This window comes from Myotis myotis, unplaced genomic scaffold (assembly GCF_014108235.1).
Source record: "Myotis myotis isolate mMyoMyo1 unplaced genomic scaffold, mMyoMyo1.p scaffold_m19_p_3, whole genome shotgun sequence".
Taxonomy (NCBI): domain Eukaryota; kingdom Metazoa; phylum Chordata; class Mammalia; order Chiroptera; family Vespertilionidae; genus Myotis; species Myotis myotis.
Genome location: NW_023416335.1, coordinates 193,306,901 through 193,331,317, shown reverse-complemented (window position 1 = coordinate 193,331,317; position 24,417 = coordinate 193,306,901). Strand labels below are relative to the sequence as shown.

The following is a 24,417-nucleotide window of genomic DNA, read 5'->3' as shown; positions in this document are numbered from 1 at the left end:
CTGTCAGCAGGTTAGAGCAGCACATATTAATGATTCCTTATTTAGAAGCGGCCTCAGACATAATACCTCTGTCCCTCTGCCTTGTTAGTTCTGTTAGAAGATTTTGGTTCCTTTTTTATACAATTAGGGGATGGCTTTAAGGACCCCCAGATCTAAAATCCTGAAGCTCCCATAATCTATGACAATACCCCCTTAAGGAATCAGATCTGTTTTAATCTGAAAGATTGTAGAGTCCTTTCACCATCCCATCTGAATGTCTAATGACATCTGTCCACTAACCTCCACCATCTGCCTTGATCCCCTTCTAGGAAGCAGTTTGTGTGTCTCACCAGCACAGTTTTCTTCCCTCAAAATGTATCAAAGTGGTCAAGATAATGGACTCTAGAGTCATACTGCCTGAGATTTTGAGCAAGGACTTATCAACTCCGTGCTGCAGTGTCATCTTGAAAATGATGTCATTAGGTCTGGGGGTAATGAGTGGGCTGACCTCACAGGGTCACCATGAAGATTCAACCAGATTGTGCACACAAAGGACATCGTGATTCTTTTTCATGGTGGGTATAAGGGGAAAGTGTTATGTTAGCGATTGTCATCATCTTGCCCAGTAAGCCATCTGCCACTGGTGAAGAGGGAGAGATGGTTCCCACCCATTGATGACAATATAGTGAGACTTGTGGGTTAATTTGGATGTGGAGAAATGAGGATAAGAAAAGAGACTCTGGGCTCAGAGACATAGTACCCAGAATGCACATAAGTCCTCTCAGCAGGACAGAGAACATCTAAGAGGAAAGATGGTTCTTCTCCCCAGACTCCCTACCTTGCCCCTCCACACTATTTGGCACAAAATGTGCAGTCTCAGGTCTTTTCTGGAGCCTCACACAGATAAGCCTCAAGTCCTTTAAGAGTAAAAGCCAACAGATCATGTCAATGCTGCCTATACATATGCACCCAAATAAGCCAAACCTTCCCGACGTACTTTTCCTTGGATAAAATCCAAAGTCCTCCAGGACCTGGTCCTTGCTTTACCCCAGCCTAGTCCCATCATGCCTCCAGACCTAATGCTCCAGCACCCAACCTCCCTCCTCCAGCAGTGGGGCAATACACACAGTGGTGAAGAGAATTAACTCCAGAGCTAAACCTAAAAGCTCAAATCTTACCTCTTGATTTATCAACTTCTTCATGTCTCAATTCCTCATCTGTAAAATGAGGATAATAATATCTGCCTCAAAGGGTTGTTGTGAGTTAGCAAATGCAAAGGATTTTAATGGTGCCTGACACACAGGACATACCAAGTAATGTCAGCTATTGTCATTATTTCACTCATCTTTGCCTGGCTCATCTTGACTTTCATTCACGTATCAAATCTTAGTTCAAATGTCACTTCCTCATGGAAGCTTTCTCCAACTAGGTTGGATGGCACTAGATCTGCACTCTCATTACACCCCACATCCCATACTGTAACCCATGCCACACTTACAATTGACTACACATTATCTGTCTTCCCTGCTAAATCATAAGCTTCATGAGGTTCAGCTATTTGTAGGATGACCCTGGTTTATACCTGTTGTTAGATTGGTGTTCAGCAAATATTAACTTCTCTCCCCTTAAGAAAGAATATACTTTTCAGCAGCATGTATTTGTGCTTGGCATGTGACTACTTTGGACAGTGAAACACTAGTAGATGTGATGTCAGTAATGACTTAAGAGGCACTGTATTGCTATTCTTTTCCTTGTGCTCCTGAGATTAATGACAAGAACATGCCCGGATAGCTTCTGATCTCAGGGGAGTGAGAAGAGCTGTGGAGACCTGAACACAATCTGAAGCCTTGAGCCAAGCCTAGCCAACCCTCAGCCTAAAGTAGAGTTTTTCCACTCAACTTACAGACACAAGAGCAAGAAAATGTAATGACTATTGTTATAAGCTGCTGACTTTGGGGTGGTTTGTTATGCAGCCTTTGTGACAACAGCTGACCAGTACACTTAGCATAATTATTAATAGTACTCACTTTCCCTCTAAAAAGTGTCCCAAGTTAGATGATAAATTACCTATCACACAAGATCAGTCCATGTCTATCTTTTTCATCACTTTAACACCAGTGCCTAAAACAGTACCTAGGACAGAGAAAGAATAGAATTCTTTCACATTGTCCCCATAACAACGCTTCTGGATGGCTGCTGGATTATTAGAGGGCCAAACCTCACTATCTATAAATGTAAAATCTTCAGAGAAGGGCCAATATATCCAAAGAAGGATATGATTTTACAGGATGTAACAAAGGGGCACTAGACCATGGGGTAAGCATGGAGAATGAACAAAAGTGAAAGAAAATGAACTCTAGCAAAAGGAACTGACATCAGGCATCAGGTGGGGCTTCTAGGGGGTTGAATGCCCCTGAATGGGGCAAAGAGACACCCTTAGTCTATGGCTGATTTACTTCTCTCCACTGAGCAGCTTGCCTTCCTGCCCAAAGGCTGAGGATTGGGCAGAATATCAACCTAAAGAAATACTGCCATTTTGTTAGAATTGATAACATCTGGAAACTAAGCCATTGCCCTTACCCATCTCCAGACTAAAACACCCAAATAAAAATTTCAAAATATCAGTCCTCCACTCCTCTCTCTGCCTCTCCTGACTGTGTTTAGTGAAATAGATTCTGTGAAAGAAACTGAGGAGGCCAAGCCAACAACCAAGGCCTGAGCCCTCAAGGAGGATTTCCTGAGTCCCTTCAATGGGCTGGGTAACTCAGGCTGAGCACAACCCCTCCATGACTGAGTCAAACATTCTGCCAGGGGCAGACAGCAATCCTTGGCAGTTACCCAATTACCCATGTCTTTGAATACCTTGAGATAATCCCAAGAAGGTACTGGAGGACAGCAGTCTCCCAGGCAGGGATCTTGAAGTTTTGTGTTTTTTTCTTGCCTTTGTCTATGACTTCAAGACCCACAGAATGCTGTGCTTTTCCATTTCTAAAACAGAGGCATGTGCCTGTGCAAAAAGCCTGGGTGTGCCGGGCTAATTAAATTTAGCTATCTTGCGGCTGTTGTTGTAGTAACGTGTGCTCTGCCGATGTTATTCAATGTGTTAAGACGCTTTGTGTTTATGTTGGTTACATACCCATGTGGTGTGGGTGGAGAACATCACTCAAGGGAATATCATTAGCAGAAATGGGGAGCTCGGGGGTTCCAGACACACGTGGTGAAACAGTGGCTCATGGGATCAAACAGTTGGGTCATGTCCATGGTAACTCCTCATCCACATGCTAGTTCCCTCCCTCCTTCTAGGGCAAGATCAGTCCCTTAGATCTATCTCAGGTTCTTGACTCCCACAGACAGGATCACACCTGTATCACCAGCTTAGAGGTTTAGTGGAGGAGACACAAAGAGTCCAAGTCTCTCTACCCAGGGAAGGAACTGCACCAGGTCCATAGGGGCTGAACTGTGGGACTTGACCAATGTTTCCCAAGAGAAAGGATGAGTGAAAAACTGAATCCTGATGTGTCCACTCTCACCTCACAGCTGGAGTACATAAGTCCTCAAACCCTAGCAAGCTTTGTTTTGCCACCTGCCTAAATTCCAGAGAAACCGTGCCACAGATTCTCCTTCTGTTCCCACTGTCGTCATTCCTTTGTCTAGGACTTCTACCCCACACTGTCTCAAATATCTCCTCCAACCATTTCCTGGAGCCATGGTGCTCTCTTCTCAGCCTAATCTGAACCTTGTAAACCCCCAACCATATTTTTTCTCTCCTTCAAATCTCTACCTTCTACTCAGAACTCACATACTCTATAGTCTCATTTTTCTCTCACCAACCATACTCTGTACAGTAGTTAACCCCTTCAAAACCTTTCCCTGTAACCTTGCCCTTCTACATATAGCTCTGTGCATTAGTTCCCTGTTGGGTGCTCCTTTACAGCTCTGTGACCTCCATCAGAAAAGTTCTGTATGCCCCATCATTATTCTTCAATAGTCCTGTTTTCCTCCTTCTTTTAGCCTTGGTACCATTTCCAGGACAAAGCTCTTCATACAGTAGACCCTTGATGCAGGGACCCACTCTGTGTTGTTAACATACTCTGAGCTCTGCTGTAAGAAAAATCTTTGATAGTCTGGGTTTCTCATGACTTCCCAAAGCAAGTAAGGAGAACAAAATGCAGCTCTTCACAGCAAAGGTACCTGCTGTATCATTTTCACTCTGGTCCCCTCTCTGAGGCCTCTTGAGCTTCAAAAACACCACTTCACTCTCACTGGGAAACAAAAATAAGACAATTCCACTGCAAAGGCAGACACTCCACAAAACCCCACACCTAACAGGAGCCAGACTCCAGGACAGGCTGTGGAAGAGTTTTACCTGCTACACAGTGCTAACCTGATTAGGTGTCTCGTTGCTAATCCAGCAGCTGAGACCAAGAAGTAAATTGGGGTTAGGAAGGAAGCTACTCAGTTGACAAAAGCAAGACGTGACAGCTGACAACCTGACAACATGGAAGAAGTCAGAAAAATAAAAGGCTATGAAAAATAGAAAAGAGAAATTAAAAACATGGAATTCTGGGTCATTTAACCGAGGCACAAACAACTTTATCTAGTTCAATAGACCTTGAGAGTAACATGTCACTCTACTAAGCACAGAGGAATGTTCACAATGATGACCCTATAGAGAAGCAGGGGTTGACTATGGTCAGTCAGCTCCGCCTACCAGCAGATCACACCAGTTTCCCTTCAGAGACTGCTAATTAATGGGATTAACACTAGACACCCAGTTCGCTTGACATCCAACTGGATGGAGCTCTGTGTCACCTTCAGCCACATGGCACAAGAGAAAAATCATAGTTTCTGAAGTCAGACAGGCCTGGGTTTGAATCCCAGATGAGCTGCTCTGTGGTTTTGGGAAGCACCTCATCTCACTGAGTTCATACATGGAGGTAAGAATACCCATACTACAAGGGCCGCTGGGAGGTGCAGAGTTCATGCCTGCAAAGTGTGTAGTTACAGTGCATTAATTTACATTAAAAAACAGTCTCATGATTACACAATATTTTGGAATATTATAATTTCCCCCAGGGGGCAGATAAATAATTACTTAACCAAGCCTGTGCCCACAGTATTTGTGCAACTCTTCATCATAATCCTTGTAATAATATCATGGGGTGGATAGGACAGGTATTATGATGCCTATTTCATAGCTGAGGAAACTGAGGCTCAAGAGAGAATGGCTTGTCCAAATATTACATCAACTAGAAACAAAGCTAGAGCTAAAACTGAGTTCTAATTTCAACTCACTGCTCCCTGTCTGAAGGAATGTCCCCAGGCAAGTACCTCAGAATCTGATAAACACATACACAGTCACTCTATCCATCTTTTAATTTAATAAGTGTTGGCTCACACCTTCTCCATTTTCTTCCTGGAGTAGGGAGCTCATTTGTCTTCATATGGATGTCTCTACAAATCTTTAATTATGATACTTTTCCTTTCCTGAAATATCTCCATCCTGGCTGAGTTCTTCTTTGAGCGTGGTGACCTAAGTTGGACATGTTTTGGTAAATCCCTAAGTGATGTGATCCTAAAATGTATTCTGAGAATTTCCAGGGTCTGTGGGTTCTGCATGGATATGTCTAGATGACTAGTTTGGGGGGTTCAATCCCCCCCCATAGACTTTTCCATATGCTGTTTCTCTACAGCCTCACAGTTACTTTTTTGAAAATTTTCTCCATTAATGTGTCCCTTCATAACCCAGAAAAGCCCAATGGTCATCAACAAGTTTGGAGATTTGACTTTGAACTTAAGCTCCTTGAAAATGGAGTCATGCTTAATTCAGTTTCATACCCCCAGTGTCTGACATATGGTCACTGCAAAATCTGTGTTGGTTTAACTACACAAGTGAGGTGTGTGGAAGGGCCCTGCTCTGAGTTCCCCAGGCAAGTGAGTCCAGAAGAGGGTGATCATGACGATGAGGTTATGTGAAGAGCCCATGTCATATGAGGACATGCAGACAGGTCCAGGAGTGTTTTGTGCAGAGGAAAGAACACTTAGGTATTTGAGGACTGTTACTGATATAATTGCTATTTTCAAATAACTTAAGGACTGAACTACATGACAGGGTACTTTTGTTCCTGGAGCTACAAGGAGCAAAACTGGTGCAAAAGGGAGGAAGTCAGCAGAGTTTTTGTTCTGGCTCCATGACTATTTGTCAAAGCTAGAAATGTCCAACAGACAAACAAGCTGTCTGTGAGGCAAAGCGCTCCCTACTATAAGAAAAGTCAAGCAGAGGCTGAGCATTGGTTAAATAAATATGCAGTGAGAGGAACTCTTCATGCCTTCATTCCAGGGCCAGGCACTGAGCTGGCTGACCTCTAAGTTCATCCCACCTCTGTGATGCTATGGTTTGATCCCTGGGTTACTGGGTACTGAGAATTTATTGCACACAAGGGCCAAGGAGATATGAAATATAAAGCTTGTCATGTATTTTCAAACTAATATCAGCTTCTGATCCTCCTTGGGAAACAGGGCATGACATAAGTAGTCAAGGAAGCAGTGAGCTGGTGAGCCAGGTAACTCTTTCCTTCCCTGCTCTACCCTTGCAATTCCGGGAGGCTATGGGAACATGTGCAGCTACCTGAGGTCTTGGGACCCAAAATCTGCACCATATGGCTGATACTACAGGAAGGAAGGTTAAAAGTTTGATCTAACAAGAATCGCCATCTATAGAAAGTTGTTCTGAGGCTCCGGAGGCCCAGCTCAGAAGACCTAGATGGCCTTTGGGTGCAGTCTTGGACTGGAGCTAAGAGCACCATATTCCTAGTCCAAGTCAACTGACCAGCCACAGGCCACAACTTCCGGGAAGGTGCAAACGAGAAGGGAGTGACACTCAGTGGGGCACAAGAGAGGAAGAAGAGTAGGATAGAGCTACTTCACAGTTAGATTTAATAACCAGCCTGGCGTATTTTTCTGATCTGTCAAATGGCCAGAACACTGTTATCCTTGTTTCTGCCTGGTCTGAAGCAGCTACTATCTGCTTTTCTCTGTCTATTATGCTCCCACATTCTCAGAGACAAAAGAAAAATAATCTTCAGAGCCATAAGAGATTTCTTTCCAGCCTGAAAATACTTCCCAGCTAAGTCCAATACTTCAACTGCTGAGGCCTGTGTAAATACCCGCCACATGTGCTAATCCCCCACTTCACATTTCCTTAGCCTCTTCTCTTAGATCCAGCCTCACCCTCGATTCCAACTCTGGATTCTCTGCTAACCTATAGGGCAAATCAAGGTGCATGGATCAGGCTGGCATGAAATTCATACAGGTGAGATTTGCAAATCAAGTACCATTCCCAATCAACAGGCAGGAAGGATTGGGCTTTAAGGTCAGTGTGATTTCTGGCCATGAGTATCAAGCTAAACAAGAAACAAGAAATCCATACACAGGGCAGCCCAGGCTGGCAATGAAGACACATTCAGGGCCTTTAACCTCAGTCCTTCAAAAAGCAACACTCTAATTCAAGTGCCACCTCTTCCAGAAAGTCTTCCCTTATTCTGCTAATAGCAATTACTCTTCTTCTGTTGTCATGTACTATCATGTTTATACTCATATCCTTAAAAGCCCTCACTTCATCCTCTCTTGCACATGCCTGTCTTCCTACATAACTGCTAGATCCTTAGGGCACAAATTTCACCTTATTTATTGCTACACCACCCATGTTTCTGAGCACAGAGACTTTGCTCATCGTAAGTGTCAGTAAATATTTATTGCATTGGGCTGAATGGCCTTTATAAATCCCAAGGAAGGATCAAGGAGGAGGCAGCAGGGCTCAGGAAATAATTAATCACAGGTGGATTAACATTGTTTCCTCTCCATTCCCACCCCTAAACCAGCCTGGCCTGCTGAGAAGCCTCCTAAGAAAGAATGTGGCTCCCTATCTCCCTCCTAGAGGGGTTGGATTGGGGTAGGGCCTAGAGACTGACCAAGAAGGATGGATCAAATCACACAGCCTTCTTGTGGATGAGAACTCTGGCAAGGAAAAGGACATCTGCCTTGCAGTAGGAGGAGGGCTAGCTAATTCCTGTGATGCCAGGATCCTGGACAGGCTCCCTAAGGGCAGGGCTGGAGAGGGTTGGGAGTCTAAAATGGTAGAGATGTGCCAAGAGGGGGGGGCACATATCACTCTTGCTCTCCACAGATGATGCCCAAAGGCTCTTGTGATGGTATGACCCCTCAGGTTGTTGTGGAAGTGTTCATGTCTCAAAGCTTCAAGCCAGAACATTTTTTAAAAAATATGTTTTTATTGATTTCAGAGAGAGGAAGGGAGAGGGAGAGAGGGATAGAAACATCAATGATGAGAGAGAATCATCGATCAGCTGCCTCTTGCATGTTCCCTACTAGAGATCAAGTCTGAAACCCAGGCATGTGCCCTGATAGGGAATCGAACTGTGACCTCCTGGTTCATGGGTCAACACTCAACCACTGAACCATACCAGATGGGCTTATACCAGAACATTTCTAAGGGAACGTCAGAGCTGCCCCAAGGACAGGTTTCATGCCCACGGCCTGATTTTTAGGAAGCCTCACTCTTGAAGTGGGCTTCCCTAAAAGAGATGGGAATGAGTGAGTGACAGCCACTTAGCCTTCTCCTGATTCAGTGTGCTGCCCATGAATAACCTCCTTGGTGAATTTCCCAAAGTTAACGGGCAGCAATCCCTTGAGCCTAGTAGGCTTGTAAACCCCTCTCTTCCTCATGCAGTGGCAGATGCTTAAAAATAAACATTTTGTACATAAACTTCAGCAAGTATAGTTAGAAGCTAAATCAAACTCAGATGTTTAAAGTCTGTTTTGTCTCACCCATATCAAAACTTCCAAGCTAAGAAAATCAGCCTGTGAGCAGACATTAATTCTAGTGAAAAGACAGGTCATGTTCCTGATGAACAGTGGATCACATCTGTACAAACCCAGAGGGCCCCTGACCCCCAGATTCCCCAGGAAATCCAGGCTGTTTCCTTCCTGGGATATTGGGGTGTTAACCCAGAGCAGTGCAGGCAGAAACCTACTCCCCTGGCAGCAAGGCCCCTCATGCGGCTCCTAAAGAACTGGAAAAGCTGCTTCCCTCCGGCTAAGACATCCTGTCCCTCATTGTCTTAATCACAAACCACATTTCTGCCAGGGCACAAGTGCTGCTGGCTGGATGTCCCCAGAAGAATCTACTGGGAGTGGGTCCTTGCTGGATACCTTCCCGGGGAACTTTCCAGGCAACTCTTACACACACACACACACACACACACACACACACACACACACACATATACTCCACTCACTCAGGCCTGCAGGCCCAGAGGTTTCTAGAGCAAAGGTGGAAATCCCAGTTGGGCTGGAGAGACACATCAGCAGTCTCACAGTGCAGCCTGCTGGGCATGCCTGAAGGTGCAAGAGGAGGAGGCAGGGGCCAGGAGTGCAGGTGTCTTGCCTCCCCTCTGCCCACTTTTACCACCTGGGAGAGGAGCCTCTAACCCAGGGGTGGGCAAACTTTTTGACTCGAGTGCCACAATGGGTTCTTAAACTGGACCGGAGGGCTGGAACAAAAGCATGGATGGAGTGTTTGTGTGAACTAATATAAATTCAAAGTACACATCATTACATAAAAGGGTATGGTCTTTTTTTTTTTAGTTTTGTTCATTTCAAACGGGCCGGATCTGGCCCATGGGCCGTAGTTTGCCCACGGCTGCTCTAACCCCAAATATCAAGTTCAGGCTTGAAGACCTGCAGAAGAAGGCCTTCAAACATTGTAAACAGATCTCCCACCCCCACTGAGCTCTTAGTGCTTTAGGATGTTCCAAAGGACTGGCATGGGGGCGAGGGGCACACTGGGGTTTCTCAGGAAGAGCAGAAGCTCAATGCTAAACACGGAGCTGAGTACCCAAGGAAATAGGTGGGAAATAGCTCTGCTAGACTTTCGCCTGAATTATACTCAGCTTGTATCAGACTCCCTGCCTCTGTCCATCTTTCAACACAGACCATATGGGTGCAATTTCTATGTGAGGCACCACGAGGGTACAATTCACATTAGGAAGTAGTAATGGAACAGCCTCATCACAGTGTGAGGCCACAGTGGCTCCAGGAAGGCAGCCACAGGCAGCTCTGACAGGTGGTAGCAGGAAAGATGGAGAAGTGATGGAGGCAGAGAGAAATGATGCTGAGGAAGCGCCGGGGGTGTGGTGTCAGAAAGAGGGCAGACGAGAGGAAGAAGAAGGTGACTTTGACAGAGTCAGAGAAAGTGAAATGGGCCATTTGGAAGAAAGTGTGAAATGAGTTTAGGGTGGTGTCTGCAGAGTATGGGTAGCTGTTCCCCACTCCTCCACCCCAGTTGTCTCTTTAGAAGCCCTTCAGCTGCCTTTTCTTGGCTTTCCTGTCTCTGCTTACCCACCTTTGCCCTTAATGCTCCTGTCCTTCTCCCCTCTCCCTACTACTGTCACTCTCTCTCTTTCCAGCAGCCCCAGGAGGTCAGAGAGTTCCTTATATTACAGGGTAGACAACTCCCCACACACACTACCCAGTGTCCCTTCCCTCCAGCCAGTATCTGAGAGATGCCTGAGGTGCAGCCTTCCTCCCTCTGGCCAAGCCGCTAGCCTAGCCCAGGACTGTGGGAGCTCCCCAGCCATCTGATCCGTGAGGAGCAGTGGCCAGCCTCCAGCTCCGTAGTGCATCGTGCCCCGTCTAGACACATTTGAGCTTTCTGTGCTCAGGAACCGCCAGGCCCCAGAGCAGGGCTCTGCTCCAAAGGCAATTCTTCCCCTGCAGGTGAGGCTGCTTTGGTGGCCAAAACTGAGTGCATATTGGAGCCATTTCCCACTTAGCTGGCGGCCAGTCACCTGAAGTCTCAGGGGCACAGATAGGGCTCGCTAGTAAGGAGCATTTTTATTTTTTAATCATATTTTGAAAAAAACAAATGAGTAGTTGGAGAAAACAGGCGACAGAGTGGGTGGCCACTTGAGATGCAGAGAGGAAGATCAAAGCCCACCAGGCATGGAGGAAGCAGCCTTGGTGTGGCCCAGAGAACAGTCTAGGTGGCCTGTGCCTCATGAAAGGCAGGCGGGCCCTGGGAGGTGCTGGGGGAGGGAGCCTTGGTCACAGGCACCCAGTGGCCCTGCTTCCTGACCCAAGCACTTTGGTTAACAGTCTTCAGCTGAAACAAACACCTGTTGTCAAGAGACGTCCAGCCAAGCTCCCAGTTCCCTGGAAAGGCCCTCACAGCTCCATGTGGGAAGTGAACCTGCCCAAACTATGGCCCCGGGCTGCTTTCTTCTTCCAAGAAGCAGCTGGAATTTCTCCCTCTGGACTCAATCCTTCTGGCTGCTGCCCCCTTTAGAGTCCCAGCCCAGGGCAATCAGCCAGGAACATTCTCTGTGTTTGCATGCTGATTAATTAGTTCATTAGAAGAACCACAGTGATGCTGTGGCAGTGAGTCCATTATTTCAAATAGGCCGAGAGTCCTAGGCCGAGCGTCCTCTTTTCCAAATAAGCATACTCTACCAAATTTCCTCACAGATCCCTCAGTTCAGCCTCCCATTTTAGGGCAACCAGGATCCTGAAGACCAAAGAGCAGCATTACTTGCCCAAAGCAACATAGAGCCCGGAGTGGCTGGGCCTGAGAGAGAACCCAGTCTCCAGACTCATCCCAGTGCTTTCCCATTTGAAGGTGTTGTCTCCCAATAATCCAGCTTGGAAAGAGGCTGAACTCTAAGAACACACTGAGTTTCTAGAACCCTCATCCCATTTTATGCTAGTCAGACTTACTGCATTCTAATATGTTCTTTAAAAGAACTCTTCACCAATGTTCTATGGAAGCTGGGGAAATCCTCAAGGTAACAGGACATCATTGTAGGGGCAGTGCTGAAGGAAGTGATTCCAGGGCCCAGTCTCTCCCCCCTTCTAATTTGGAGAAGCCATAAAAAGCCCATATTACCTCTCAGGGTAGCCAGCTTATTCCAGGTCTTCCCTTTTTTTGGTCAACACCATGATTACTTGGGCATAACCCAAGGATCTGCTTCAGTAAGATCCTTCTTTAGGACAATAATAAGAAGTATAATTCCATTTGTTCCCCCTCTCCCCCTACACACACACACACACACACACACACACACACACACACACACACAAGAGCAGGCAGGGACTGACCATAGTGCTGAAGGACCTCAAGATGGAAGTCATGGTACATCCATCTACATTATCTGTTGCTCACACAGCCTCCATTTTTCTCCCTGCCCCTGAGCTGCTTCCCTATCCATAAAACACAGCAGGGAAATAATTCAACTTAGCAAAGCAGATTTCTCTGCTTGACCAATGGTCTCCAAAAGCTAATGGGATTCACAGATATATTTCAGGATTTGCATCTCTAGAGTCTTCCCAAGAATTTTCTCCCACGTCTTACCTGATGAGGTCAATAGGTTGAAACTTATAAAACACTCCATAGCGTGCCCATTCTTGATACAGCAGCTAAACAAGAAAAATAGGGAAACAGATTAGAGGGGGGTGGAGGGAGCAACTGTTCACCTTTGTCTAACCTAGCAAGTCAAGATTTTACCCCCAAAGCACCCCAATGGCTTCATTTGGATGACTAGCAAGTCAAAATTGAATTTCAAAGTCCAGCTTCTAGGACAGTTCTCATGAGACATCCACAAGGGAGATGTCCTAAGGCAGAAGGCTATAGAAGCTGACTTCTTCCCCAGAAAATAAAGGTGACCTTTGTCACACTCCAAGGTAATGCTACACCTAGCCATCATCATCTTTCTTTCATTATTCCTTTGTCTTGCTTAGTCCAACAAAATGAGCCCTGACATTCTTTTATTCACTCATTTAACAAGTATTAATTGAACGTATACTATATACCAGGCACTGTGCAGACACTGGAATGTATTCTAGAGGATAAGGGAGAAAATAATGCACCAAACATATCAGGCCATCCATCTTGAGATGTTTCCACAGCAACTTTAGCAGAACTGGCATGTGGACAAACTTATGTATCAGTCCCAAGGGCAAACCACATTTTAGTGTCAAATACTTGGCCAGCAAGCCTCACAAGTCATCCACAGGTAAATGAAGTAATTTGGTAACAAAGCATCACTAGACATCACCTAGTTGGCCATGCTGAACAGATACTAGCACAGAATCAAATTAATTGTTTAGAATTGACAGACTTATAACACAGTTACTACCTTGTTATGTTCTTTATTCTCCTTATACATCATATCTCCTTATACATCACACAAAATTCACCTGGAATTCTGTCAAGGAAAAGCTGCTCCTACTGGGTACTTTGTATATCCAGTTCAACATACACCCTCCAGGAAGCCATCCTTTCACCTAAGTGTCTTTAAAGACATGATATGAAAACTTCAACAAGAATGGGCATTACTACTTAGTGGCTATAGACTTTTATTGTCAGAAACTCTTCCAACAACCAAAAAATAGAACCAGAAACTACACAGATCCGGGTAGAACAAACTGCACCCATAGTCACTACCCTGTTCAAAGTAGCAAACCAAGACACAAAAAAGGGGTGGCAATGTGAATAATGAGCACAGGAAGATCTGAATTCATGAGCTTGGACTATGCTCATTCTAGGCAGGTGCCACCTACTAATCTTACTGTTACTTTTACTTCTTCTTCTCCCCCTCATCTTAGGCATTTCTACTGCCCTGGGCTTTTATTCACTCTCCCCAGTGCAAACTCTGGACTCACCAGCACCTGGTTGTCACAGTGACATCATTTGTGGCCCAAAGGGAGACCAGCCTGCGTCAGGAAATGCAGGCAAGTCCTCCCTTGAGGGCTGAGGCACATCACTACCTGCCTCAAGGGCTCTGCCCTCTAGAGAAAATTCCTCTCCAAGTCACCTGTCCAGCCAAAACCTGAGCCTGAGAACACTTACCTGTCACCGCCCTGGAGGGAACCACTAAAAATACTCCAAAAAGTCAAGATGGCCCAGTTGGCTCAGGCCCAAACTGAGAGCCAAGCTCACAGACCTTATCCCTTGTTGGATCCCAGACCTGCTATCAGAAACCTCCAGAAAGTCCCTTTATCAGTGTGGTACCCTCTAAGCCAGAGGTCCTCAAACTTTTTAAACAGGGGGCCAGTTCACTGTCCCTCAGACATTCCACACATGTGCACTGCGGGCCTGGGACGAGTCGGCTGCTAAGCAGGACAGGCAGTGGCGGCAAAAACACCCAGCGGGCCGGATAAATGTTTTCGGTGGGCCGCATGTGGCCCGCGGGCCGTAGTTTGAGGACCTCTGCTCTAAGCACAGAGCTGTATCCATAGTTTATGGATATAGATGAGGATGAGTCAAGAGAGCTGTTTGAGTTCCATGCAAATAGGCTAGATGGACACAGAGGAGCAGATTATTAGGCAACCCCTGCAGAAAAGTTAGAGCTACAGAGCAGCAAATTGGGGGCCTGGACACCCATGTGGCTCACCCAAGCCAGTTCATACATCCTTACAGGAGAGGTAGGGAGAGGGTGGAGAATATTGTCGGCAAACTGGGGCTTGGCAAACCGCGGCTCGCGAGCCACATGCAGCTCTTTGGCCCCTTGAGTGTGGCTCTTCCACAAAATACCGGCTCTTCCACAAAATACCAACTTCTGCTCATGGGCCACGAAGTTTCAATCGCACTGTACATGCGTGCCCGCACGTGGTATTTTTTGGAAGAGCCACACTCAAGGGGACTAAGAGCCGCATGTGGCTCTCGAGCCGCGGTTTGCCGACCACCCTACCTCCACAAACATTTAATCACACATAATTAGAGACCAAGTGGGCCATGCTAAATCCCAGGTTCCAGGGTCCCAGTCAGGGTGAAGGGTGGCATGCTTTGGGGTCTCTGTCCATGGGGATTAGAGTGGTGTGAGGGAAGTTCAGAAGGACAACCACAGTAAATTGAGATAATCCCTTTAAACTTGCATAATCTTGAATTTCCTAATGAAGCTTTTGGCAAATTCGCTTCCTCTCTTAGAGCTCCAGCATGTCCTCTACACCCATTGGCCAAGCCTGAAGGAAGATCTGCAGCTCCTTCTCAGTGGACAGGGCCTTATTTCAGGGGCCCTGGGTGAAATTCCAGGCATGTTGGTGTGACCCCAAGCCTTTAAGGCAGGAAGTAACAGCTCCCCTAGAGGCCATACCATCTGATTGATCACACCATACAAGTGGCCCACAGGCTCCCTAGGGATTACGTTTGACAGTGGATCAGTTGGTTTAAGTATTTCTTGAGACTATAAAGGAACCCAACTGTTAAAACCATTCACAATGCCAGAGCACAACAAGATGTTTGAAACTTGTGGCCTCCTCTCAGGCCACAAGCTCCTCAGAGAGCAGCCTGCATCTGCAACAGGCAGAAAGATGCCAGCTGTGGCCAACTGAGAGGCATGCATGGGACAGAGTGGACCTAAATGGGAGAGAATGGAATCCTATACCCAGACCCAGCAATGACGTGTTTGAATTTTTTGGCAAGTCACTTCAACTATCTAGGTCTTTTCCTTTAATAGTACAATGAGAGCTGTGCAGGATTGGAAAATTAATCCTCAAGTGAAACTAAGAAATGAAGTGAAAACAAGAAAAGTAACTTTTTTATCAAAAAGACAGACTGACTCTCTTTATACACCTTTTAGTGAGTCACTTATAACTGTCCACTAGAGAAAACAATCATTACCAAAAGCTGGAAAATCCAGGACCAAGGGTTTAAAATCATTCCAGTGCTGTGCTTTGGGTTCCCTCTGTAAGTGGGTGGGAGCCACCAGGAGCCAGTGGGTTAGACAGCCCTCAGAAGATGCTAATGGTCGTCACCTCAATGGGATGCTTGAGAAAACCAGGCAGGTCTGGCTAATGTGGAATTAGGTAGTTGCTAGTGGCCAGGGGCTACCCATCCACATCCACACTGCTCCCTCTTCCTGCTGTCCTGCTTTCTAGAAAGGTGGGAAGCCCCTGTGCTCCAGAGGGAGGAGTCTCTTTTTAATTATCCTCCAGGATTAGAGAGAGAGAGCCCTCCAGGTGCTGGCTGTGGCTGAGTCTATAGAGATTGCACAACTGCTTGAGGCCAGCTGGAATGGAAAGAGTTTGTATTCTCAGGGGCCTCTGGGCTTGCCTGGAATCTGCCTACAGGAATCCTGGGCCTCAGGGAGATCATGGGAATAGGCACAAATTGCAGGGCAGAGTGAAGGAGAACATCCAGCTACTGGCAGGATGGGCATTTTGAGATGCTCTTGCAAGTTATCCTCAAAGAGGCCATCCCACATTGCAACTTCCAACACTTACCCACGTCCTTCAGCACCAAATTCAAGGGTTCTCCCTTGCCTTCAACCAAAATCTTCCTGCAGCCCTCTCAATGGACAATAGACCATTACAATGTAATAAAAACAAATAAATGTACTGCACATATTCAAGGGGTTGGCTCTTTCCTCTTTAGATTACCTTTAGGCACTACCATAAACCACTGAAACGATAGGCAGGAACCCAGAACCATGGTCAGATTTCCCCTCACCATGTAAAAGAAACTGTGTCCACCCAGATACAGGGCTCTGGCTGGAATTTTGACACTGAGGTTTTAGTCCTGACTTGACAAATGTTTTTGGACATTGAAACCAGTTTCCTCACCTTGCTGGGTATGTTTCCCAACCCAAATGGACAGAAAAAAGCTTCACTCTCACTCATGGTTTCTCTTTTCCCCCAACACATGTACTTCCCTAACATGACCCTTTGTTTCCTAGAGGAAAACAAAGACACCAGGACTTGCCAGCAAACCCAAGGGAAAGCCACGAGAAAAAAGCCTATTGTCTTTCGAAGACACTGGTCCACCTTTGCTGAGCATCCTTTTGATGTAAACTTTGGGAATTATGCACCAGAATGCCTCTCCATCCTGGTGGATTTCTCCCTGCCTCCCAGATTCTACCCAATCGACCAGTTGGGTTATGCACTAGGAATAATTCTATTGGCCTAAGAAAAACATTTCCTGGGAGGAAAATGTTTTGTTAAAAGGTTTTGTTGTTAATAATAATATATCATTGCAAAGACAAATGTACATATATTTTGGATAGTTTATAATTTGCTTCTCTCTGCCTCTGTACAGATAAGAGAGGGCTGGCTGATTTATCCCATGAATTGCTGTGTGATCCTGATCTGGAATCTATACTAATAAAAGGGTAATATGCTAATTAGACCAGACATCTTCTTCCAGATGTCCTTCCGGACAAAGCCACAGTGACGGAGGCCGAGGCAGAGGAGATTAGGGGTGATCAGGCAGGCAGAAGAGGGCAGTTAGGGGGCAATCAGGCTGGCAGGGGAGGACAGTTAGGGGGCAATCAGGTTCAACAGGGGAGGGCAGTTAAGGGGTGATCAGGTCAGCAGGGAAGCAGTTAGGGGGCAATCAGGCTAGCAGGGGAGCCGTTAGGGGCATCAGGCCAACAGGCAGAGTGGTTAGGGGTAATCAGGCAGGCAGGCAAGTGAGCGGTTAGGAGTCAGTGGTCCAGGATTGTGAGAGGGCAGTCGGACATCCCCCGAGGGGTCTCAGATTGGAGAGGGTGCAGGCCAGGCTGAAGGACCCCTGCCCCCCTGTGCATGAATTTCATGCACCAGGCCTCTAGTGTTCCTATAAAGTGCTCTACCTATACAAACTGGGTCACCACCCACCCAGCAGGAGGTTTCCTAGGTGGACATCAGTAGTGATCACTCTTTAAAGGGGAGGAATGTGAAAATAGAGAGTGGGAGGACAAAAAAATGATTGGGGTGAGCGAGGTGAGATGTGGGGCGAAATGCTTCCTCCTTTTCCTTTAAATCTGATCCGGGACTTTTCAGGAAATTAAACACCGAGACTATTAGCATCAGATAGAAAACAGATGAGGTTAAGACATCGAAATACTAGAGCAGATTCCCTGGGCAGGCAGAGAAGGGACATGTGTAAGCAATCACAGCAGTATTTCTGGAAAAGACCTTTTATGTTTTTAATACTTAACACTTCATAACAGGGACTAATAGGCAGGATAAAAAGAAGGCTGCTCTAAATGCAACTTGGGGGATGAATGATTTTCCAGACAACATTGTGGTGGGGGTAACTTCTTGGGCTTCAATTCTTCACCCCTACTGCCCACCCTCCTCTGCTCACCAGAGTTGCTGCAGGGTGGGGAAAACTGTGTGGGAGGATGGCATTGGGGGGTGGGGGGGTTGACAGCCAGATGGGGCATTTCATTCATGGGCTAGTTAATGAGGCTGAGTGATCCTTAGCCTGCCAAGCCATGGCAGGGAAGCGGGCACACCCACATGCCCAGAGTATCGACAAGCAGAAGAAATGGGATCTAAGTGAGTGGCTGGGAAGAGAATTGTCCAGTCAGGAGCTGTGATTGGCATAGGAGAGATCCTTCCAAAGGGAAGTTTTCCCTCCCCTAACTAATTATATTAAAAATAACCTCTAATTCCTAGCTGCTGGAATACACAGCGTGAATGAGCATCCCTCTCCCTCAGATTTCTTATCTGAAATTTGGGAATGGCTAATACCCCACTTATCTGCCTAGAGGATAAGAAGGAGAACTTAAAGATGAGCCCCAAAAAAGATAATGACATGGAAAATAATAATTTTTTAGCAGGATTCAAGAGTCGGAGGTGTCCCAAGCCCTGTTTCTGTTTACTATGGCAGTGTTGTCACAGGTAAGGTGCAAAGTCTTTCTCTGCATCAGTTTCCCCATCTATAAATTAAGGAATTTGGACTTCCAGTGTTTCTCAGTTAAGGCCTTCTTGTCATCAGGAAATGGGATAATGCTTTTGTGTGAGAGGGTTACCCTAGCTTGCCCATCAGGCACATCATACCAGCAGAACCCCCATACACACAATTATGCCAATGACCAGAAATGGCCCTCACATTTCCAAGTGGCTAGAGGGCAGGGAGCAGTGGAAGGACTACTGAAAAATATATAAGCAGATAAATCAAACATTTAGGACACTTCTATCTAGTTCCACACCCATCCATGGTCTTCCATGCTCAAGCATTCAGTGCAGCATAAAGCCAGCTTACCTTTCTGTCATTCATGTCATCCCCTGGACTATCATATTCACCCTGTAGGAGGGAAAGAAGTGCTAAATAAAGCCCATGGAACTGTTAGTAATAGAGAAAATACTTTCTTTTTATTTTTTACTATCATCCTATTTTTTTCATTCTCATTTGAGGAAGGTCAAAAACATGATATGGTAAGGAACTAATGTTCCTTCCACTTTCTTAAATCATCAACCTTTGCAATATTTCCTATGGACAACTTCTCAGACAGATACTCCCCTCAGATGCTCCAGAGGTCAGCCTGTGCCTCCTCATAGCAGATGCAATGGCACAGCTTGTGTCTGCAAATGGGCTTATCACTTGAAACTACCCAATACCACGTTCTGCTCACCCCTGCCCATAACTGAATGAACCTAACCTCATATATGCCCATCATAAAGATGTCAGTAAGAAGAAGACTGTCATCTGGGAAATTCCTTCAGGCATTCAGGGATCCCCACCTCGGCAAGACTCTGTGACAGGTGCTAAAGAAGTCACCAACCAAATGAATAGTGCAGCCGTGGGGGCATTTCATTCATGGGCCAGTTAAGTTCTTCATGAGTCAACTTGAAGACTGTCATTGCATTGTATTATGGGATGTTTATAACATTACTTCCAGTCAAGTAAAGGTTTGATTACAATCTGTTTTCTTTACTTAACCCAACAATAGTATAAATAATTTTGAGATATTTCCTTCAAAAATGTTAAAATAAAATAAAAATATGACACTTAGTATATATTTGCATATTAAGGACGAGGAATTTCACATCCACACAAAACTATCATATACAAATATCACTTTCAATTATTTAAGGACCTGATGGTCTAGGTTGTGTATTATCCAAGCCATAGGCTTTCCTTCCACCGCCATCCACCCACTTCCAACATCTCCTCCCTTTGACCACTTGCAGGCCATCTCTGCCTTCTCACACTTTCCCCAAAAACAAAGGCAGGGAGTGTAGGGAAAGCTCAAATAAAACCAGTTCATTCTGCCTTTGGGGAAATAACTGGACAGACAACTGGCAAAAATCATAAAGATGGGGCTTATGGTCAGTCATGAGCTGCCCAGAATCAGCCAAAGTATTTTAATGTCATGATTCATTCCTGCCTCGCCTCGCATATATCCGCCCACTGTGTCGCCTGTGGTTTTCAAGTTTTTTAGGCCTGCAGGAAGTGTGCCGACAGAAATGGTACTTACATCATGAAGAGGGTAGGCTGCCTCATAGATATTGTTTGCTATCAGAAAGTTAATACCTATGGAAGAAAGGAAGATGAAAATAATAACTCTAGGGCAGGAGTTTCTTTTGACACATATGAAGACCTAACCCACCTCTCAGCTGAGAATCACTGTACCCTCCTCTGTGGCCTCCCAATCTATATGCGTTTTTATCAAGCTTTAGTTCTTAGTGTAAGAGCAATATTTTTTCATTTCCCAAATACAAAGTTATGTTTTGATATCAGACAGGCTCTCTCAAACTTCACATGCTTCCTGTCCTCACGTATTCAGATCTCTCCAGTCCAATAACTCTCAATAACTCTCCTCCACCGCCCCCTCCATGCCCACCAACGTCAGTTGAGAATATCGATGTTCAATGATAGCATAGGGATGACTATATAAATTACTGTAATTATGATCAATAAAAATATGTCCCATAGCACTTTATCTGAACTCACTCTGTTCCTGCACAGACTGGTAGTTATTCCTGTCCGTGGCTGATCTGTGGACCATGAGCTGCCTCAGGTAGGGGCATGCAGGGCAGTAGTTCTCAAAGTATGATCAGGGGAACCCTGGGAGTCCCCATGACATTTTCAGTGGGTTCATAAGGTCAAAACTATTTTTTATAATAGTACTAAGGTATTATTTTCTTTTTCATCCCTATTCTCTCATGAGTATACAGTGCAGTTTTGTGACATGTGCTGACATCATCCCATGACAGCTGATGGAATGTATGTTTGCATGTTCAAGTGCTTTAAAAGTTTTTCAGTTTTAACTTTTAATGCAATAAATATTAATCAATATAACCCACCTAAACAAAAGCCCTTTGGGCACTCTCAATGATTTAAAAGTATAAAGGGTCTCTGAGACTAAAAAGTTTGAAAAGCCACACAAGGCATTCATTTATTAATCTCAACACCACCAGCCGATAGCCTATGAAATATATGTTCAGTGAATCAATGGCCTCTGTCCCTTTAGCTCTAATATGCTCACAACAGAAAACCTTGTGCTCAGCATTGAGGCATGGTTATTGTTTCGTTCATGATTTTATTCAGCAGCTATGAAGTGGTCTACATGTTCTGCCTGACTCAGATGGGAGGGATTATTCTCACCAATTCCAGCACCGAGGATCCTGCCATGCTGGGAGGCACACTTAATCATGGGGCGTGTGGGAATCTCTGCTACACAGTGATTTCCCTCATCTCAAATGCACTTTCTGCCCTGAATCATTCTTTCCAAAGAGATTATAGATAGGAGTGAGATGAGGAGAAAATTGGTTTTGGAGGGAAACACATATGTTATCTCAACTCTTAAGTAATCTGCATTTTCAGGGCTCTGAATAAAGGACTGATTTGGATAACAAATCTAAACAACAGTTACTCATTAAAATTCATGATTTTTCACCTCCCATTTCTACCCAATGCCCCACCTACAAGCCCAGAAATCGCAAGGCTCTTAAACAATCCTCTCTCCTCTGTCAGCCTCCCCTTCCTCAAATCTTGTGCCTATTTGCTCAGTTCTAGGATACTGGATGCCAGAAAGACCAGCCATGGGCCCAATGGGAACAGAGGCCACAGGGGGCACTCAGCAGAAGTGGCCATTTTCCAATGAGTTGAGAGCTGTGTTTGGTGCAGCGGCATTACCAAAGGACCAGTCCTTTACTGATTTTGAGTTTCCTCCTTGGCATGAACATAAAACATCAGAAATAACTCTGGGGAGTAGGGGGATCAGAGGGTGGGTAAAGGGAGTTGGGGGAGGGGTGCCCCAAGGCTCAATGAGCTGCAGATTTGTTCTACTTGCAAGACTACAATTTCACTCTGAGCATCATTAATCAGTTCAAGAGCCATAACCACAGCAATGTGAAGCCACCCTACAATAATCAAGGGGAGGAGTCCCACGTCGGGAGGGGGTAGGGTAGTTCAAAGCTACACAAGGGCTGTCAACATGGATAGAGGCTGAAGCATCACAGGCGGGTAGGTCTTCAACTAGACCACACCCTACGCACTACCCCACCCAATCTCTCCTCCCCTCTCCCTGTCTACCCCCTGCCCCACACCCCATGGTTGCCATGGCAGCAGTATACACCCTGAAGACAGTCTCAAAACTGCATGGGGAAAGTTAAACAGGTGTTGAACTCTTCTGCTAATTCTCAGCTTTGCTGAGCACAGTAGCTGAGTGTCTGAGAGAATTAGGCTGACAACCTGAACTCCTGGGTCCTACTGCCAGATCCTCAGAAAGATTTCAAATCATTGGAGGTCGAAAGCTGTGCACCCCACCCCCATCTCAAATAAAGTTTCCTTTCCAATACATGCCTAAAGCAGGCAGCTTGCTTCACTTGTGGAATTTTGTGTGTGCAAAATTTTTTTCTGTCCCTCAAAGGTCTACAAGGTACCTGAAATCAGACAGCACTCCCCTTTCATCTTTGCCTCTTATTTATAGCACCGAGTTCCCTGCTGGGAACACAGAAAGAATAATGGTTGTTACAAATAACCACCCTATGGCTAAACTTATCTCAGTGACTTTCCATTTATCACAGGCACCCACCTTCCTCACTATTTCAGTTTTCTTTGGCAATCTATGCTGATGAAGAAACTTTAAACTCCAATTCATTAGTCCACTTCCTAAGAGAGGAAGCCCAACAAATGGTTCTTTGCCTTGGAGCCAATATGATTCATGTGATCCTAACCCAGATAACTAGAGCCCCCACATGCAGTCATGGAATGTGTCTCTGTCTCCTATGGCTATAGACCTCCTCTTTTTCAGATGGTGTCCTATGGGCAATCCCAATCACTGGCTGCTGAGCAGAGGGAGGGAATAGGACATAAAAGAAAGAGGAATGGGGGGCAGAGGCAAATTGCAAAGTCACTGTGCATCCACAACTTCACCCAAGAATGGGAATTGTTTTGGCCTCTTGGGTCACCCACAGACTTCAGAAACCAAGATTCTACCCCCAAACAAGCATGAAAATTGATCTGAAAGAAGAAGAAAATAATCAAACATTTTTTTAAAAAAAGAGTCTCTGCTTTGAAAATTGAAATTCTCATATTTTTTTTTCCTTTCTTCTCAGCAAAAATGGGTTAATTGGTTCCATCCATGTGGCCATAATGGCACAGCTTTCTTCTTCAGGATCACGTCTATAGTCCTTCCTCTCTGTTCTAGACCCAGGGAGAGAGATGCCCAACCTCTTTTCCCATTACTCCCAGACATGGGGCCTGGGAGAGGGAGAAAGCATGGAGGGTGTTCCCTCTACCCACAGAGAAGAGCAGTATCTTGGCTCCAAGTACAGCTCACTAGGGACACCCTCCCTAATCTCTAAGTCCCATCAAATCACCAGGTACTTCATACCTATTGCTGTTAGAACTGTAACTCCCAAAGGACAAGGTTTGTGCTTCCTCTTTGCTCAGCACTAACCACAGCTCTGCACAGCCTGATCCAGCCAGATAGGTCCTCTGCATCCATGGGGTCAGGACCAAGGGACAGAGCAGAGCGGGCTCGGGCCCAAGACTGGTACCTGAAAACACACACTCATAACACAAACCTGAGGCCTAGCATTTAGCTTCCGAAACATCTCTGGTTTCCTGGACACAAAGGATAAATCAAAACACAGTTTATGGTCTGCCTCCCAGAGAGAGTCTTATTAAATCTGCAAGTGGCTCTGGGTGACAGGGACTAAACTCTAGTCCTTCCAGGCCAAACTCAAAGGAAACTGCTCCATCAGGACAGGTTCTTAGAGGAACGGTGCTGAACTCCTGAAAACCCATTTGGTTTTGATCCCCCCAGAACAGGGTCCAATCCACCCAGCATGCTGCTTTCATCCCTGCACTCCAGCCGGACGTAAATCTAAACCAGAGCCCCCAGACGGTGCACTGAGCAGAGACTATATTTACCCATCACCAAATTGTCTTGACATGTGTTTAATTACTTAAATGCCTTTAATCCAAAGTCTTTTCTTCTAACAAAATATAAACCAGTTCAGCTGCATGAATGATAAACCAGATGTTTACAGCACACAACATGGTCTGGCTTCAGTCAAAATAATTAAGACATCGTCTCCTGAGTGGGGAGGGGAGATGCCCAAAGCATATTCGTGTAAATGCTCTGACACCAAAGTGTCTATGAAAATGTAGCTCTATCAATCTGCAATTCTCTGTCCATGAAAAGGCAA

The 24,417-nt window shown here is 45.6% G+C and overlaps 1 protein-coding gene across 1 annotated transcript in view; it reads right to left on the bottom strand.

The window, feature by feature from the left end:
• ANO2 (anoctamin 2) overlaps positions 1 to 24,417 on the bottom strand; it is a 162,925-nt gene that overhangs the window by 43,900 nt on the left and 94,608 nt on the right. The window contains exons 8-10 of the mRNA XM_036299040.1: positions 20,235 to 20,290; positions 19,019 to 19,060; positions 12,404 to 12,468 (exon numbers count right to left, since the gene is read on the bottom strand). Coding sequence (XP_036154933.1) covers positions 12,404 to 12,468; positions 19,019 to 19,060; positions 20,235 to 20,290 — 163 coding nt within the window. The remainder of the gene's footprint in view (positions 1 to 12,403; positions 12,469 to 19,018; positions 19,061 to 20,234; positions 20,291 to 24,417) is intronic.